The sequence below is a fragment of the Haliotis asinina genome, chromosome 11 (genome assembly GCF_037392515.1).
Source record: "Haliotis asinina isolate JCU_RB_2024 chromosome 11, JCU_Hal_asi_v2, whole genome shotgun sequence".
Lineage (NCBI taxonomy): Eukaryota > Metazoa > Mollusca > Gastropoda > Lepetellida > Haliotidae > Haliotis > Haliotis asinina.
This window is the reverse complement of record NC_090290.1, coordinates 58,039,136-58,057,466: the sequence shown is the minus strand read 5'-3', so window position 1 is coordinate 58,057,466 and position 18,331 is coordinate 58,039,136. Positions and strand designations below refer to the sequence as shown.

The 18,331-nt window shown below is 40.8% G+C and overlaps 2 protein-coding genes across 3 annotated transcripts in view; one reads left to right on the top strand and one right to left on the bottom strand.

Moving 5' to 3' along the window:
- The window catches only part of LOC137255214 (aladin-like), a 53,575-nt gene extending 50,753 nt beyond the window's left edge, over positions 1-2,822 (top strand). For both annotated transcript variants that reach the window (XM_067792631.1, XM_067792632.1), the window contains one exon: positions 2,371-2,822. In XM_067792631.1, coding sequence (XP_067648732.1) covers positions 2,371-2,505 — 135 coding nt within the window. In that variant the 3' untranslated portion in view covers positions 2,506-2,822. The remainder of the gene's footprint in view (positions 1-2,370) is intronic.
- A 2,440-nt stretch (positions 2,823-5,262) lies between these two features.
- Positions 5,263-18,331, bottom strand: part of LOC137256162 (calpain-9-like) — a 44,132-nt gene continuing 31,063 nt past the window's right edge. The window contains exons 11-16 of the mRNA XM_067793866.1: positions 17,122-17,330; positions 12,729-12,808; positions 11,533-11,649; positions 9,747-9,826; positions 8,103-8,323; positions 5,263-5,608 (exon numbers count right to left, since the gene is read on the bottom strand). Of these exons, the coding sequence (XP_067649967.1) occupies positions 5,590-5,608; positions 8,103-8,323; positions 9,747-9,826; positions 11,533-11,649; positions 12,729-12,808; positions 17,122-17,330 (726 nt within the window). The 3' untranslated portion in view covers positions 5,263-5,589. The remainder of the gene's footprint in view (positions 5,609-8,102; positions 8,324-9,746; positions 9,827-11,532; positions 11,650-12,728; positions 12,809-17,121; positions 17,331-18,331) is intronic.

Sequence of the window (18,331 nt, the reverse complement as noted above, 5' to 3'; positions counted from 1 at the left end):
GATGTTCTCCATGGAGGGACACTTCGTGGAAGAGAGACCTGCCACGAAGGCACCTGTGACTAATGCTTGCGTGCAAGAAAACACATCTTATTCTCAAACCCTCTTGAATGTTGAAGGAGACATGCATGAACATTTACCTTCTCATGGATCATCCCCATCGATAACCTCAGCATCACTGAGTCAGATACATTCACAAATGTTGGCTCAACAGTAATTGTACCAGGAGGAGATTCTAACAACTTTTAACATCATAGAAAGGATTCTCCGCACAGAAAATCCCCTTGTCATCAACGACAACAGTGTGTGTCATTGTCACCTTCTGATCTGGATTCATGTACACCTGTGTGCAGGTACCCTTCGCTGCAGGAGGATTTCTAAACAAGGGGCCAGTCTTCACACAGATATAGGAAGCCTTTGCCGTATATGCACAAGGATTATCGATTTGAAGATTCGTCCAGGAAGGATAGAAGAATAGTGCACGAAGGGAAAAGTATATAGAAGACGAACGTAAGGAACTACTAATGGAGGGTTCATGAAAGGAATCACATATGGAACTTGCACGAAGGGACGTTAGTTATGATTATGCACCCCCGTGCAGGGAGTCAGGCAAGCAAACTCATCATCATGACTCCTAAGATAGATTTTCGGATGAAGTAACGCACATTATATTTTCTGATGTGGAAGTAACTTGGTGATTAGCTGATGGATTGACTTTAGATTCTCCGTCGAAGGCATATAATGATGTGTTCACCTATAGAATGATCAACTTACAGTGTCTCCCATAGATCCTATTTCAAAGGTTACGGACAGTCTCAGCACAGCTTTCAATAACGCCACAAGACATTAAAGTTAACATATACCATTCTTCAATGCAAACAGATTTCCTCTATATCATATGGAACCCTTCATGAAGGCTCCGGACATTGATAAAGACTAAACTCATTAACGATGCACAGGATAAATAGTACAAAGTGGGTGACAAGAAGCTAGCTCAGCTAGACACCACTGCTCCTCGTACTTTTTATGGTTTAGCTTTATCAAGAGCTAATAATGAAGCATTGATATCCAGATCCAAGAATTCAAGTTCAGAAGAGGACAGTTCAGAAGAGAACACAGGAAAGAGGTCAACGATTTGTATCAGAGCACCTTGCATCCACTTCAACAGGATTAACTCTGTTAAGAAGAAAAGGACAATTATCATCTTGCAACTGGAATGATAGATTCACCAAACCCTTACTTAGAGCCCCTTGGTTTGTGCCTACCATCCTCGGTGGAGGAATTGAGGAAGTTGCTAGATCAGTCTCACAGGAATCCAGGGAGGTGATGATGATCATGTCTGTCGATACTTTAGCTACTGTTATTAGTCAGACTTCGCAGCAAATCAAAGTTCTCAGGTATCCAGAAGGCTCGAGACAAGAAATATTCCAACAATAGAGGAGGTCGTGGCTCTTTGCATAGTACAAGAGTATTAAGTGAACCACCTCCAGTGGAGGCCATGCCCCAAGGCGTGGCAGATAGTCACGTTGCCGCCTTCATTCCCGTACAACTGTCTACCATGGGTGGAAGACTACAGAGGTACTGGAAACATTTGGGAATATTACAAGATGACTTCGTATCCCAGACACTTTGAGGATACAAGGTACAACTAAAGGTTACCTCGCAATTTACCAGTACACCACAGATGTTCCGTTATGTGGCAAATCAAACCCAGGTATTGGAAAAAGCCATTACTAGATGTCTCTATAAGACAAGAACGCAATCAAGGAAATAAAGTTGAACCGTCCCCTTAATGGTTTAAGCAGATAACAAGGCCTATAGTAAATTCACTATGCTGTGCAATACATTATAGCTGGACAGTGGGATTCAGGTGCAAGAAGAAGTCAGTCAACTCAGACTACAGCTGGACTTCTCAATCAAAATACTAACTCAGTTAGGATGGTTAGTCGACCTACAAAAATCAGAACTAGAACGGAAAGAGATAGGGAGGGTGGAAGGTGGCATAAACCTTGTACATAGTTAGATAATATGGGTTGTAGCTTAGCAAACGAACTAGTCAGAATTGGGAAATAGACACAAGAGAATTACAGTGCCATCATAGTTCCCTGGGGGATGTTCAGGATGTTTTGCATGAATTATCCATGAAGTGTCATGACCCAAAACTTGTTCCGTCAGATATTACAAGCAAATAAGCAAGAGTCAGGAAGAGGGAGACAAGCAAATAAGTATGAGTCAAGATAAGTATACAATATCAATTTTATTCAGAAAATTACATGTTTCTCACAACTTAACTTAGTCTATCACTAGTATCATTCTGTGTAATTCCATTTTGTGTGGATAGTTTTACATCAGATATGAAATTGATGTTGACAGGTTTGGTCAAGTGGCAGAGTTGGTTATGTCCCTTTGTTGTACACTCGGACAGAGGGCGCTGTTCCTTACCAAGCAGAACCTCTTGTGCCTCTTAATGGGCAGGCTGGAAAGTCTCTACACACCAGTTTCCGATGAAGAAACACAGTCCTTGGAATTCACCTCAGTCAAACGACAAGAAGGCCATGTGTTTTATGAGGGCAGTTCCCTGTTAATGGCTAACTTCAGAAGTGTCTTTCTTGTAAGGTATCATTCTATTTATTATGACTGTAAATCTAACTACATTTTACACAAGAAAACACAGTTGACTCAGTTGAGATATGTCTGAATTTCTGGGATATGGGAATTATTGACTTCAATCACTGGTGTTCTCAGATTGTCATTGGTCTATAACAACCTACATGTTGGTATGAGTCTAAGACTGTTCATACCAATAAATATAAACCCTGATTTAATTCCGTGTTATTTTTCAACAAGCAAGAACTACAGATGAATTGTGACATAGGTAAGTGTATCTTGGATTGGGTTGTATCCTGGTTCAAATCTGTGTTCACTTTCTTTTCAAGCTTTTTCAGCCCATGGGCTTCACGTAAGTGATAAACATCTCACACATGCATCACTTTAGGCCTCCTTATAAATCAAACTGACAAGGTCAACAAGAAATAATGCTCAAAGAATCACTAAACCCAACTGAGTGTATGTGTATGATGGGTCATGACGAGTGTTACACCATGATGTTATCATAGTGGCTCTTGCCAACATGGGTTACTTCCCCTGAATGTGTTTCCGGGTAAGTGAGCATCATGCCGTTCTCTTCTGTTTCACCAGGTAGTAAATGTCTGTATTCTGAATCATTTTGCGCTTTCCTCCCTAAATAAGCTGACATACTCAGTGACCTAAAAACAAAACTGGAAATGATGTCAGGAAACTAGAGTGAGTGAGTGAGTCAGTTAAGTCTTAATGACTGCTCATAATTTATGGCTAGGAGGGTGATGATGTAGAAGCATATACAAAATGTGTATAGCAGCTGCCCCTTTGAAAACTCAAGTACAAAGTATGTGTCTGTCCTGTCATGTACAAAAAGTACAAAATCAGTAACCTACCACCCACCCCACCTTTCATATAATTATTAACCATACTTTTTTAATATATTAATGTAAACAGTTGCTGATGCCCACCCCACATCAGTGTTGATTCTCAAAGAGCAAAATGGGTGACACCCCTGACCCTTTCAATGAAGTATAAACGGTCCTTTGCTTCATGTTTAGCAATTTTCAAGCAATATCATAGTAGGGAACATCAGAAATGGGCCTCACAAGCTGTACCCATTTTGGGAAGTAAACCCAGATCCTCCTTAAGGCTAGTGAACACTTTAACCATCCACCCCGCCACCCTTCAGGACACTAGATGGGAATCGCCACCCATATTAATGAAGCAGAACTGTGGGACAGAGTTACCCTGCATGTTTCCAAACTCTCGTACATCTTGTTAACACTAATTCAAGAACATAAACAATTGTTGAGTTTATGAGAAATGTTTTATCAGTATCACAGATGAAAGGTGTAAAACATGACAATGTCAAGTCTGGCTACATATCACCTGTAACCGTGTTAAATACAACTCAAACATGCTGAAAAACAACAAAGAAAAATCTAAGGATGTTGCAGCTATGAAAATATTGCAATATTAAAAACAGATGAGCTGTTGTAATTCACAGAGATTAAACATTGAGCGTATATACAGGAGACTCACAGTTTTGGAGTTTCATGGGGCACTGTAACCCCTACGTTTTGGCATATCGGGGGCAGATACAGCTTTATCAGAAAGGAGGGCTGCAGACTTCATTTACACCCAAGTTTCAATGGTTGTTGAACAATATTTCAGGGAGGGGGAGAGTGGCACTTTCTAACAGAAAAATATGGATGGAAGATTAGACAGATTTTGAAAGACTGATGGGTAGGAAGAGACAGACAGATGGGGACCGTTCATAATTTATGGGGAATCCTTTATATTGTATATGCTGATCCATAGAAATCATCACCCCTAGTCATAAGCTATGAACGGTCCCAAAGATATATGAACAAGATCAATAGCTAGAGAGATTGATTTATCAGTGGCAAAGCTCACTGTGAAATGCAATTTGTTCAGCTTGATCTGAGCTACTCTACATATGCATGACCCAGGAGGTCAAATGGCACAAACAGCAGGTCAAGTTAACCTCATTAAACAGGGGAGCCAAGAATGTTATAAATGTTGCTTGCATGCCTACATCAGAAACATCAAACCATCTGTAGTGTCATTCATAAAGAAAGTTTAGACATTGCTGATAATTTCCCCAACATATGCTGTTCAGACATGTTAACAATCAAGTGACAGAGATGCACCTTTTCACAATGATAGACACAACCAGTTGTCATGCAATGTATTAGTATTCACTTGATCAGGTCAAGCTGGACAAGCTGTAAGAAGTCAGTACCCATATATTCTTTGAGAACTATCATGAAAGGACAGATACTGCCATAATATTTCTCTCTCAAGGAATTTCTGTATTTGAATTGTGGTTCTGAAACAACTATAACACTGTTTAATTGTCTTCACTAAACACGGGAAAACACAGTCCATTTGCCAACATAAGAATGGGTATGAATTTTACAACAGTCTAAAACATTTTGACATAGAAATCGAGTTAGTATTAAAATATTTGGCATGGTCGCATAGACATGGTAGGTAATTCAATACTGGTCAACAAAAACATCATTGGTTATAATAGTTTGATTATCAATATTACAAAGGTTTAACTTTGAAAATGTGATGAAAGAGTAAGAATATACTCCAAAACATCCTCATTCATTTTGATATTGCAGATCCAGAGGTAGTGAAAACAGACATAGCACAAACGTCTATGCAAAGTAACACATTTTCGATGTCAGTTTATTGGCAATTATATACACCTCTGAAACTATGCTAGATTAGGCAGCTTGAAGGTGATGTTAGGTCCAGATACAGGATTCAAACCTCATACCAGCTGGAGGTCAGCAAGAACACTTGTAGGTTGCCTTCAACCTTGGAGCCAGTTGTATCCCTATTAAGAGAGCACAGTCTGTGGCGAAGCAGTGGGCCATAGACAGTAGTCCATCTGTTGCTCCTTCAAGTCAGATTGTCAAAGACATTATTGAAACTAAAGTCTGACTGATTTACTCTTCCAAAGGTGAGGTAGACTCTCTATCCAGTCTGGTAGCCTCTGTAAGACAAGGTAATTATGACAATTAGTAACGATGATGTTCAAATTGTATTGCATCTTTCCATGCTTCATGTGCAGCCAAGGATGAGGGTTAGGGCTAAGACAATTAGTAATGATGATGTGCAAACTGTATAGTGTTTTTCCATGCTGCAAGTGCAGCCGAAAGAGAAATGTCCAGTGGGAGGAATGATGCTAGAGACAAGTCTTGAGCACAGTCCTAAACGTGGAGTAGGAGGAGTAGAGTCCCTTGACAGGCTGCTGCCATGGAGAAGCATCTATGTCCATAGCTTGACTAAACTGACAGCAAGTCCCAGGTCACTTGTCCTATTATAATTGTGATATGCTGGAAAGTTTTACTTGGAAGATAATGCTCATGCTCTTGATCACTAGACTGTATCGTTCAAATTCAATTATTTACAGACCAATGCCACATAGCTTGAATATCCCTGTGTGTGATGTAAAAAAACAACCCCCCAAACATACAAATTTTTATGATAAAGTAATTCACTAAATGTTGTATGAATGGACCCTATATCTTGCCAGGGCTCACATTTCTGTTGCCCTACATTCATCCCTGAGCCCATGGTTCCTTTGGTCTCCAGTTACCTCCCCTTGATTTTCATGACATATTGCAGACCAATCAGTTGCAAGGAAATAGGCAAGAGAGGTTACTCACATCCTTCGTCTGAGGGAGTCACTGATCGAAATAAAGATTAAAAATAACTATCTATAATAATATTTTTTTGATTAATAAGAATTTTGTTGATTACACGATGTCATTTATAAATTGGTCAAATGCAACATATGTCATATTTGGGATTTCACTTTCTTAGTAAACTACAAATTCTAGTACCTTTTTGGTTGAGTCCCATGTGGGAATCGAACCCACACCATCCGAGTCAGGCACCTAATCGCCAGCACACAAAGGCACCCGCTCGGCCACCGCGACTTCCACAAAAATGAAAGTCGGACAACTGGTAGTCTAGACTGCGTACCCCTCTGATAAGTGTAAATTGGCATGACTCCCATGGCCAAAAGCTATGATGTTATATTTGGAATTTCACTTTCTTAGTAAACACATTGATTAGAAAAAACTGGTGTATTTTACTAATTAGTAAAAACCTGGGGGAAAACCTTAAAAAAATATATACATTCAAAATGTATATATTTTTTATTATAACTGATAATCATTCACCACAAATCCTCTCACAGTCAATAGTGGATTTAGTTTCCGATGTGACTCCCAACAATACCAGTCATACTAAAGCTGGCACAACACTGCATGGTTTCCGACTCCACATAATACCAGTCATAGGAAAACTGCCACAACACTGATTGGTTTCCGACTCCCAACAATACTGATCATAGTAAACCTGGCACAACACTGATTGGTGACTGACTCCCAACAATACTGATTACACTTAACCTGGCACACCATTGATTGGTTTCTGATTCCCCAAACTACCAATCATATTAAAAATAGGACAGCACCGATTGATGGCTGACTCCTAACAATACTGATCATAGTAAACCTGGCGCAACACTGATTGGTTTCTGATTCCCCAAACTACCAATCATATTAAAAATAGGACAGCACCGATTGATGGCTGACTCCCAACAATACTGATCATAGTAAACCTGGCACAACACTGATTGGTTTCTGATTCCCAACAATAGTGATCATAGCAAAAATCTGGTTTAGTGTGATCAGTATTGTTGGGAGTCAGCCACCAATTAATGTTGTGCCAGATTTTTGCTGTGATCAGTATTGTTGGGAGTCAGAAACCAATCAGTGTTGTGCCAGGTTTAGTGTGATCAGCATAGTTGGGAGTCAGCCACCAATTAATGTTGTGCCAGATTTTTGCTGTGATCAGTATTGTTGGGAGTCAGGAACCAATCAGTGTTATGCCAGGTTTAGTGTGATCAGTATTGTTGGGAGTCAGGAACCAATCAGTGTTATGCCAGGTTTAGTGTGATCAGTATTGTTGGGAGTCAGAAACCAATCAGTGTTGTGCCAGGTTTAGTGTGATCAGTATTGTTGGGAGTCAGAAACCAATCAGTGTTGTGCCAGGTTTAGTGTGATCAGTATTGTTGGGAGTCAGAAACCTCACACGAAACCTGCACAACACTGATTGGTGGCAGACTCCTAACAATACTGATCACACTAAACCTGCACAACACTGATTGGCGGCAGACTCCTAACAATACTGATCACACTAAACCTGCACAACACTGATTGGTGGCAGACTCCTAACAATACTGATCGCACTAAACCTGCACAACACTGATTGGTGGCAGACTCCTAACAATACTGATCACACTAAAGCTTGCACAGCACTGATTGGTTGCAGACTCCCAACACTACCAACCATACTAAAGCTGGTACAGCACTGACTGACTGAATAGATGTACACTTAATGCAACATGAGGAATGAGCTTGGCACTAAAGAAGAAAGAAACAAGTTTTATCTCTCTCCATGATTCTAGTACTCACCTAATGTTGAGGTGTGCAGAAGATCTGACAAGCAGGGCGTAGTCCTTCTCCGTGTATGGATCATCCATGTGCAGTAGGACCAGGTAGTCACCAGGGGGCAGCACATACTTCACATTCAAGTCCCAAGTGATCATGAAGGTCCCATTCTCCCCGGCTGGATCTGGACAGTTGTCATATTGATCATAGAGGTAGTCAATATCTACTGGGGGCTCCCTCTGCAGCTGAAGACAAGAAGTTGAAATGGAAACATAACAATTTTATGCATTTTTCAATTTATGGTTTCAACTCAATTCAACAGACTCACTCAAAAATATTATATCAGCAACGTAAAATTTATATTTGTGCAACAACTCTTATCTCGACTTGCACAGCAATGTCGGCTGCCCATTGGTCAAAACCGGTCACATGCAATAGGTGTATTTTCGTAAGCGAAATTGGACCATGCACGGTCCTAGTAACAACATACCATCAACAATTATCTCGCTCGTTTGCATTGTTTGTAAACAAACTTTATATGATGATGCCATTTGGTATTGTGACTACTGAGTGAGCGAGTGAGTTTGTGTCTGGTGAGTATTTAGCAATACTCTCCAGAAACCCATGTCATCACTAAGCAAGAGTTGCAATCTATCCACAGTGTACAATGTTCACTCTATGCATGAAATCCACTTTATGTTTTTGTTATTATCAATAATCGATATGGATTTGGCCACAGTATTGTCAAGGTGTCACTTTGGTGAAGCGTTGGACAGACGGGTTGACCTCCACATAAGAGGGGTCAGCGCCAGAAGTGCACCATATTTAAAGATTTAAAGCATTTAGTGAAGATGCTAAATTCGTTACAGTGTGTCCATGAGTTTGATATGGAGATTTATCATGTGTCTGAGTTAAATATCAAACTCGAAATTTGTTCTCATTTGATATTTAACCCGGACACATGATATATCTCCATATCAAACTCACGAACACATGGTAACTTATATTATCTCTGCCCATCTGTAGCCATTAGAATCTCATGAATCATGAATGAGTAAGTTCAGTTTTATGCTGCTTTTAGCAATATTCCAACAACACCAGAGAAATGCACTTCATATTGTGCCCATGTGCAGTATCGAACACAGGCCTTCGACATTCGACACCACTGACCCTGTTCACAATCGCAATTTACTTGTTCTCTTAAAGTGAAGATAAGCACGTGCTAATACCTTGATCAAGGAAGTGATGCTTGACAATATCTACCATCTATATGGAAATGTTGGCCTCAATGAATATGAAGTTGAAATTTATGTCAAGTCCATTTTATCCACTTTACCTTTGATCAGTCATCTAAATACAAATATGTTACAACAGAATTCAAACAAAATATACATACTTCTTTTCCCTTTTATTATTGGATATGTTTAAGTTAGTCACTAGCGTCAGGTTTTCCCGCATGATGATTCTTGCTGGAATGTTGCTAAAGGCTACATAGAAACAAACTCACTCATTCACTCACTCACTCACTATAGTCACAAGAACATCTGAGAAAGTAGCACTCTCTTTCAAACACTCTCTCTAAACACCCCATTTAAAACTAATTTACTGAACAAGGAGGATCAAAATAAGAGAATCTTGTTGCCATGGTAATGGATCCCTTCTACTTACTGGATACACACGGAGACCAATGGGGAACTTTGGTTCTTTCTGCGGTTGCATGAGGTTGAAGAAGACTGGAACCAGCATTCCTGGAACAACACACGTTTCCATAGGAAATCAGGAACATGTCATCGAAAGAAACTTTGAAATATGTTCACTGCTGCAACATGAACTAATTTCTTTCCCAATACAGCGTGAGCATCTCAACGGTAGATATTTATTTATTTATTTATTTATTTATTTATTTATTTATTTATTTATTTATAATAACAACATAATAATAATACATTTGTAAAGCACCTAATGTCCACCTTACAGACTCACATAATACAGTGATAAAACTGGAACATGTAAAACAGAGATTGAATCTTATCTACTGGTACACAAATAGAAATAAGTGAGTCATAAGGTGTGATTTCAAGGCGTGTGTAGTGGGTGGATTTCTGAGGCTTGGGGGAAGTAAATTCCAGAGTTGTGGGTTGACCAAAGAGAAGGCATGTTTAATGTAAAGTCCATTTAGTGATTTTGGTTGCGTCAAGAGAGAGTCACTGGAGGATCTGAGATTCTGCTGAGATGAGTAAGGGGAGATAATTTCTTTCAGATGAAATTAGTTACTGTAGAGACAGTCGTGAGAGAGGGCAATGAGTCTGAAGTTGATTCTTGCAGAGACGGGAAGCCAGTAAAGTGAGTGAAACACAGGAGAGATGTGGTCATAGCAGGAACAGTGGAAGATACCTCAGGCTGCTGAATTCTGAATTCTTTGAAGTTTCGGAATTGATTTGGATGGCATGTTGGCATACAGTGTGTTGCAATAGTCAGCTACTAGAGTCACCGAGTTTATGTGGTTTTCCCATCCTTGTGAGGTACCCATTCCCAGGTGGGTGGACTGGGACAGATAGTTGCAGCACTTTGTCAAAGTTGCTGCACGTTGTTGTACCCGCAACTAGGTGCATGCACATATTCATGTGGCCACCATCTGGTCATATACCAACAGATTCATGGGTTCTTTGAAGTGCACAGGGATGTGTACCGTACACTAGGGGTTGTGACAACACTGAAAGAGTCTGCAAAGTTTTCACACCCAGTCACAGGTGGGCTCAATCCCATCACCTCACACCTGCTGGATCAATAGCCTGGGACTTCAGCCACCTCACCCACCATGACCCACATCATTATTATATAGTCTGTCGTGAAATGTTGGAGCGGTGGGGTAGTCTAGTGGATATAGTGTTCAATCATCACACTGAAGTCTAAGGTTTGATTCCCTACCTGGGTACATTGCATGAAGTCCATTTCTGGTATCATGATATTGATAGCATATTGCAATAAGCAGCATAAAATCATAATCACTCATTCGCACTACGAAGATTGCTTTTAGCAGAAACGATTACACTAAATTCATTGCAACCATGTTTGAAGGTACTGGCATAGTGGGAGAGTATAACTTACAAATGATTTTAGGAATTGAATGCCACACAGAATTACACCATATAGCGGCGGTCTGTAAATAATCATGTCTGGACCAGACAATCCTGTGTTTGAAATAATGAGCATCGATCTACACATCTGGGTTATGATGACATGTCAACCAAGTCAGCAGGCCTGACCACCTGATCCCATCAGCTGCCTTACCATGCATGGATAGCTGTTGACCAGTTCTAACACAGATCTTCACGGGAACATTATATACTTTCTTTCAAAAACACATTTTTCCAAACCTGATATAAACAATTTTTCCCCCTGTATTTCAAGAAATTCCTCTCTCACAACCTCAAAGATACAGTCACTTCTCTACCTCTGTCTGGGATGGTGAAGACATATTGGGGATTGAGTTGATGAGTGTCTCTCTTTGAGATCTGACCTCCTGCATTCACCCCCGACCTCCATGACCCAAATTTCGCCTCACAAGTAGCTGAAAATACATCAAACAGGCGGTCATAATTCAAAATTGCAATATTTTTATAAACACATATTGCATTAGCATCAGACTGCATAAGTGACACAGAATTCAAACAGTGTCCATGACTGACAAGACTGCAGAATTGCGCTCAAGATGACAGAGACAATTTCCTAAGTTCCAACAGCCCAACTACTTATCCTCCCTACCTGTGCTCCACAGGAGATATTGCTTGTTTGAGATCAAATGGTATCTCCTAGGAGATATCGGTTTGGCAATAGATTTTGTACAATGCTCTAACAATGCTATGACGTCATGAACTTGATGACGTCATAATGGTATGACATCACTGCACTACAAGTCTAATGGTAAAGAAAGATGTTTCATTGAAAACTAATGCAGAATGATTTTGGATGATACATAGAATCTCATGTCTACTGATATAATTTACATCAACACTCAGCAAGCTTTGGATCTTTGTAACTTTATCAACTCTTGTTGATATTACTGATATCAGTAGACACCTGGGTGAGATTCTCTACATGCCAAAGTCTTGCATACCTTGATATATACAAAACAGTTCAGCACCAACTGCACAATTCCAAATTACCACTGGCCTTATTTTCAGCCAGAATTACTATTGATGGATAGTTGACAGGGAAACGTTGTACATTCTTCCACATGCCACATCCTTGATATCAGTAACAGTTGGTCGATACGTACTACCATGGAAAAATAAGCAAAACTTAATTCATTCCTGTCACAAAACCAGATCTCTTTTTATCTGAGATTAACAATAATACAAGGCTTGAAAATTACCTTATTTTTAATATAATTAACATTGCAAACATCTAAATGACTTATCACACACAGTTCTACCACAGCAAGGGCAGGGTGGAAGCCCAGTGGTTAAGGTGTTTTCTCGTCATGACAAAGACCCAGGTTCAATTCACCACATGAGCACAATGTGTGAAATCCATTTCTGGTGTCCCCTGCCATGTTATTGCTGGAATATTGCTGAAAGCAGAATAAAACTAAACTCACTCACTCACTTGCACTACCACATCATAGAATACCGAGGACCACATACTTACTGAGTCTGACTGTACTGCCATCAACTTCACGTAAATCCTCAGATTCACACGACATCAGCATGGTGTCCCGGGGAACTTCACTGGTGGACATATACAAGTGATGTCATTAATGTGACGTGTTTTCCTAGTACAAATCCGGGTATTGCACTGTGAAATGCTTCCATTCCTCCTTAACATGCAGTCTGCGATACTGAGGTCTCAGTTAACATGCAGGGTAATCAGTGGCTCAAAAAACTTACATCAGTTCAAGGGAAACAGCATTTAACAAATCTGTTGTTTGTTTGGTCACAACACACAAAATAGTCCTGATATACATAAATATCATATTACCAGACCTGTATCCAACCAACGCTTGTCATAAGAGGCGGCTAACACGATTTGGTGGTCAGACATGTCATTGGTTCCCAAATGAGTAGATCGATGCTTATGCTGTTGATCACTGGATTGTCTGGTCAAGACTTCAATATTTATAGACTGCAGCCACATAGCTGGATTATTGCTGAGTGTGGCATACAGTTAAACTCACTCACTCTATCAATGTTTGCAGAATGCAGGGGGTTATATGATGGACCCCAAGCCCAGTGTTAGGGCAAGGGATGACTGTACTACATACTATAACTTAAGTTAAAAAGGCAAATGTGCCAGACATTTCTAGGTGAACAGATGTGTGTCTTGAACAAGAAACTTGCCTGCGTTGACAAGGAAAATACATTTCCACTAAAAAATGATTCATGCAGAATACCTGGAATTGAGGAGGAACAGGTAAACTTTCAGGAGTCTAGGTGCAAAAGAATGTCCACCTATCCAAGTCCTCTCCTTAAATGACCTCAGAGGACTACATGCTATACTGAATGTCAACGTGAATTCTAGCCTTGTACAGAGGACCACATACTATACTGAATGTCAACGTGAATTCTTGCCTTGTACTGAGGACCACATACTATACTGAATGTCAACATGAATTCTTGCCTTGTACAGAGGACTACATCCTATACTGAATGTCAACATGAATTCTAGCCTTGTACAGAGGACCACATACTATACTGAATGTCAACATGAATTCTTGCCTTGTACAGAGGACCACATGCTATACTGAATGTCAACATGAATTCTTGCCTTGTACAGAGGACCACATGCTATACTGAATGTCAACATGAATTCTTGCATTGTACAGAGGACAACATACTATACTGAATGTCAACATGAATTCTAGCCTTGTACAGAGGACCACATGCTATACTGAATGTCAATGTGAATTCTTGCCTTGTACAGAGGACCACACACTATACTGAATGTCAACATGAATTCTTGCCTTGTACAGAGGACCACATGCTATACTGAATGTCAACGTGAATTCTTGCCTTGTACAGAGGACCACATGCTATACTGAATGTCAACGTGAATTCTAGCCTTGTACAGAGGACCACATGCTATACTGAATGTCAACATGAATTCTTGCCTTGTACAGAGGACTACATCCTATACTGAATGTCAACATGAATTCTAGCCTTGTACAGAGGACCACATACTATACTGAATGTCAACATGAATTCTTGCCTTGTACAGAGGACCACATGCTATACTGAATGTCAACATGAATTCTTGCCTTGTACAGAGGACCACATGCTATACTGAATGTCAACATGAATTCTTGCATTGTACAGAGAACCACATACTATACTGAATGTCAACATGAATTCTAGCCTTGTACAGAGGACCACATGCTATACTGAATGTCAACGTGAATTCTTGCCTTGTACTGAGGACCACATACTATACTGAATGTCAACATGAATTCTTGTCTTGTACAGAGGACCACATGCTATACTGAATGTCAACATGAATTCTTGTCTTGTACAGAGGACCACATGCTATACTGAATGTCAACGTGAATTCTTGCCTTGTACAGAGGACCACATGCTATACTGAATGTCAACGTGAATTCTAGCCTTGTACAGAGGACCATATACTATACTGAATGTCAACATGAATTCTAGCCTTGTACTGAGGACCACATGCTATACTGAATGTCAACATGAATTCTAGCCTTGTACAGAGGACCACATGCTATACTGAATGTCAACGTGAATTCTTGCCTTGTACAGAGGACCACATGCTATACTGAATGTCAACGTGAATTCTTGCATTGTACAGAGGACCACATGCTATACTGAATGTCATCGTGAATTCTTGCCTTGTACAGAGGACCACATGCTATACTGAATGTCAACGTGAATTCTTGCCTTGTACAGAGGACCACATGCTATACTGAATGTCAACGTGAATTCTTGCCTTGTACAGAGGACCACATGCTATACTGAATGTCAACGTGAATTCTTGCCTTGTACAGAGGACCACATGCTATACTGAATGTCAACATGAATTCTTGCCTTGTACAGAGGACCACATGCTATACTGAATGTCAACATGAATTCTAGCCTTGTACAGAGGACCACATGCTATACTGAATGTCAACGTGAATTCTTGCCTTGTACAGAGGACTACATCCTATACTGAATGTCAACGTGAATTCTAGCCTTGTACAGAGGACCACATGCTATACTGAATGTCAACGTGAATTCTTGCCTTGTACAGAGCGACCACATACTATACTGAATGTCACCATGAATTGCCTTCTTGTCACTGGGAGGTTACTGCACTACAGGAGCTGCACTGACAACTATATACTACTGATCTCATGATTCATAAAACCATTTCCACAAGGGGTTCACCAGAACATTATTATTTCATAACTAAAACCTTTTCTCATCACAGTAAACTGTTTATAACGAACACACCTACAGCTGTATGTAGCTCTGGTTTTGGGTCATGGTAACTTGCTATGTAGCTCAGCCAACGTGTGTGTTACAAACTATACTAGCCACATAAGGAAACCGTGCATTGTCAAAATATTACCCCCGTTGATAAGCACAATAACAATGTCAAAGGTATATATAAACTTTAAAGGAGGGATCATGAGACCAAGTCAGGAGAATTTCAATTGAAAAGTCAATCACAATGACGTCACGAGTCCACAAGAGGGACAGGGGTCAAACGACCATGCCACAAACCCAATAACGGGTATGTCCACCATCGCACTGAGAACAGCAATGCATCGACAATGCATGGAGTCTATCAAATAAGCAAGGAAGACTTGTGGGATGTCATGCCAGATGCGGAAAATGGTGTAGACATCAGTTCATCTCATCGCAAACAGGCTCTACTGGGGAGAGATCCTGTGAATTTGCAGACCAAGGTAGTAAGTCAACGTTGTGGTGTTGCAAGAAATCCATAGCAACCCTTGCCATGTGAGGGTGGGCACTGTCCTCTTGGACTGTTAACCCAGGGCCATGACATTGCAGAAAAGGAATTGCCACTGGTCGAAGAATCTGATCCCTGTAGCCCACACCAGTTAAGTTGCCCTGAACAATCAGCAAAGGATTTCTTTGGCATGTTGTTATTCTACCCCAAATCATCATGGAACCACCATCAAAGCAATTCTTCTCCAAGACACAGGTCTGTGCAAACATTCTCCCACACGTCTATACGCACGTTGACATCTATCACTATGGGAAATGTTAAACCTGGACTCATCTGTAAAAACAACATTTCTCTACCAAAACAAGGGTCTGCAGAAATTATTTTGGCACCACATTCGGTGAGCTTGTCAATGACGTTGTGTCAGGAAAGGGCGTCGTTGTCAGATCCCGTGATGACGTAAACGTTTTCAAAGTGTGTTGGGGTGAACATAGCGAAGTCCCGGGATGGTCCGGGCAGTTATCACAGCAGTCTTAAACCTGTGGCAAAGATCGGTCGCCCTTATCGATCTGTCATGTCTTAGTGTTGTTACATGTGGTCGTCCAGATCAATGACGTCATTTGTGTTCTGGTAGCATCTCACCAGTGCAGAAATGGTGTTCTGGTGGCAGTAGAAAAGTGCAGCCACTTGTCGTTAAGACATTCCCCCATGGACCATCCCAGTGGCCTCATGACATTGTGCAGATGTTAGCCTTGGCATGCTATGCATTTCAATAGCTGGATAATTTTTTTTAACGATTACAAGGGCAGGGGTTGAGCTTTCAAAAATGACAGTATTATGTGCCGTTCATTCGCTCTGTTTCTCTTTCCTAGAATGCACATGCAACAACGTATTGCACGTCTCAAGGACGGAACCACTGCCATAACAGAACATGGCACGTGCATACATGTTGGATACATGTGACTAATCTCTGAGTTTAAAACCTTATGTGTCTACACAAGTTTGATAAATTTAGATTTTAAATTTTTGTATGCACAGTTTCTTTATGTGCCTAGTATACATTTATAAAAAGACTAAAATTAGTGGTTGAACATAAACGTAGTTTACAACAATATATTTCAAGACATGAACTCACCTGCAGTTATGTAAGGGGCAAGGAGCAAATATCCTTATAAGGAATTCCTTCTCAACACCTGGGTCTATGGTTGAAGGAACCACCATGTACTGGCCGGGCTCAACTCGATGGCGGAAGCTGACCTGTACAGCAGAGCTGTAAACGTTTGTTTCTGTTCCCAACATTTCCAGCACATAGGCAGGACAGCTGCTCACATGACTCCCAAGCACCTGTTGGTTGAACTGTTATGTTGTATTGGATCATGACAAACACTGACCGGCAACAATACATCTCCTCTCATATTTTAACACAGACATACAGTAGTACTAGTGCTAAGGTGGCTTGGGGAACATGGTCATGCACCCCACGCTCAGCACGTAGAGACCTCTCATAGTTTAACACAGACATACAGTAGTACTAGTGCTAAGGTGGATTGGGGAACATGGTCATGCACCCCACGCTCAGCACTTTCATACCTCTCATAGTTTAACACAGACATACAGTACTACTAGTGCTAAGATGGCTTGGGGAACATGGTCATGCACCCCAGGCTCAACACTTTCATACCTCTCATAGTTTAACACAGACATACAGTAGTACTAGTGCTAAGGTGGTTTGGGGAACATGGTCATGCACCCCACACTCAGCACGTAGATACCTCTCATAGTTTAACACAGACATACAGTAGTACTAGTGCTAAGGTGGCTTGGGGAACATGGTCATGCACCCCACGCTCAGCACGTAGAGACCTCTCATAGTTTAACACAGACATACAGTAGTACTAGTGCTAAGGTGGATTGGGGAACATGGTCATGCACCCCACGCTCAGCACTTTCATACCTCTCATAGTTTAACACAGACATACAGCAGTACTAGTGCTAAGATGGCTTGGGGAACATGGTCACGCACCCCACGCTCAGCACGTAGATACCTCTCATAGTTTAACACAGACATACAGTAGTACTAGTGATAAGGTGGCTTGGGGAACATGGTCATGCACCCCACACTCAGCACGTAGATACCTCTCATAGTTTAACACAGACATACAGTAGTACTAGTGCTAAGGTGGCTTGGGGAACATGGTCACGCACCCCACGCTCAGCACGTAGATACCTCTCATAGTTTAACACAGACATACAGTACTACTAGTGCTAAGGTGGATTGGGGAACATGGTCATGCACCCCACGCTCAGCACTTTCATACCTCTCATAGTTTAACACAGACATACAG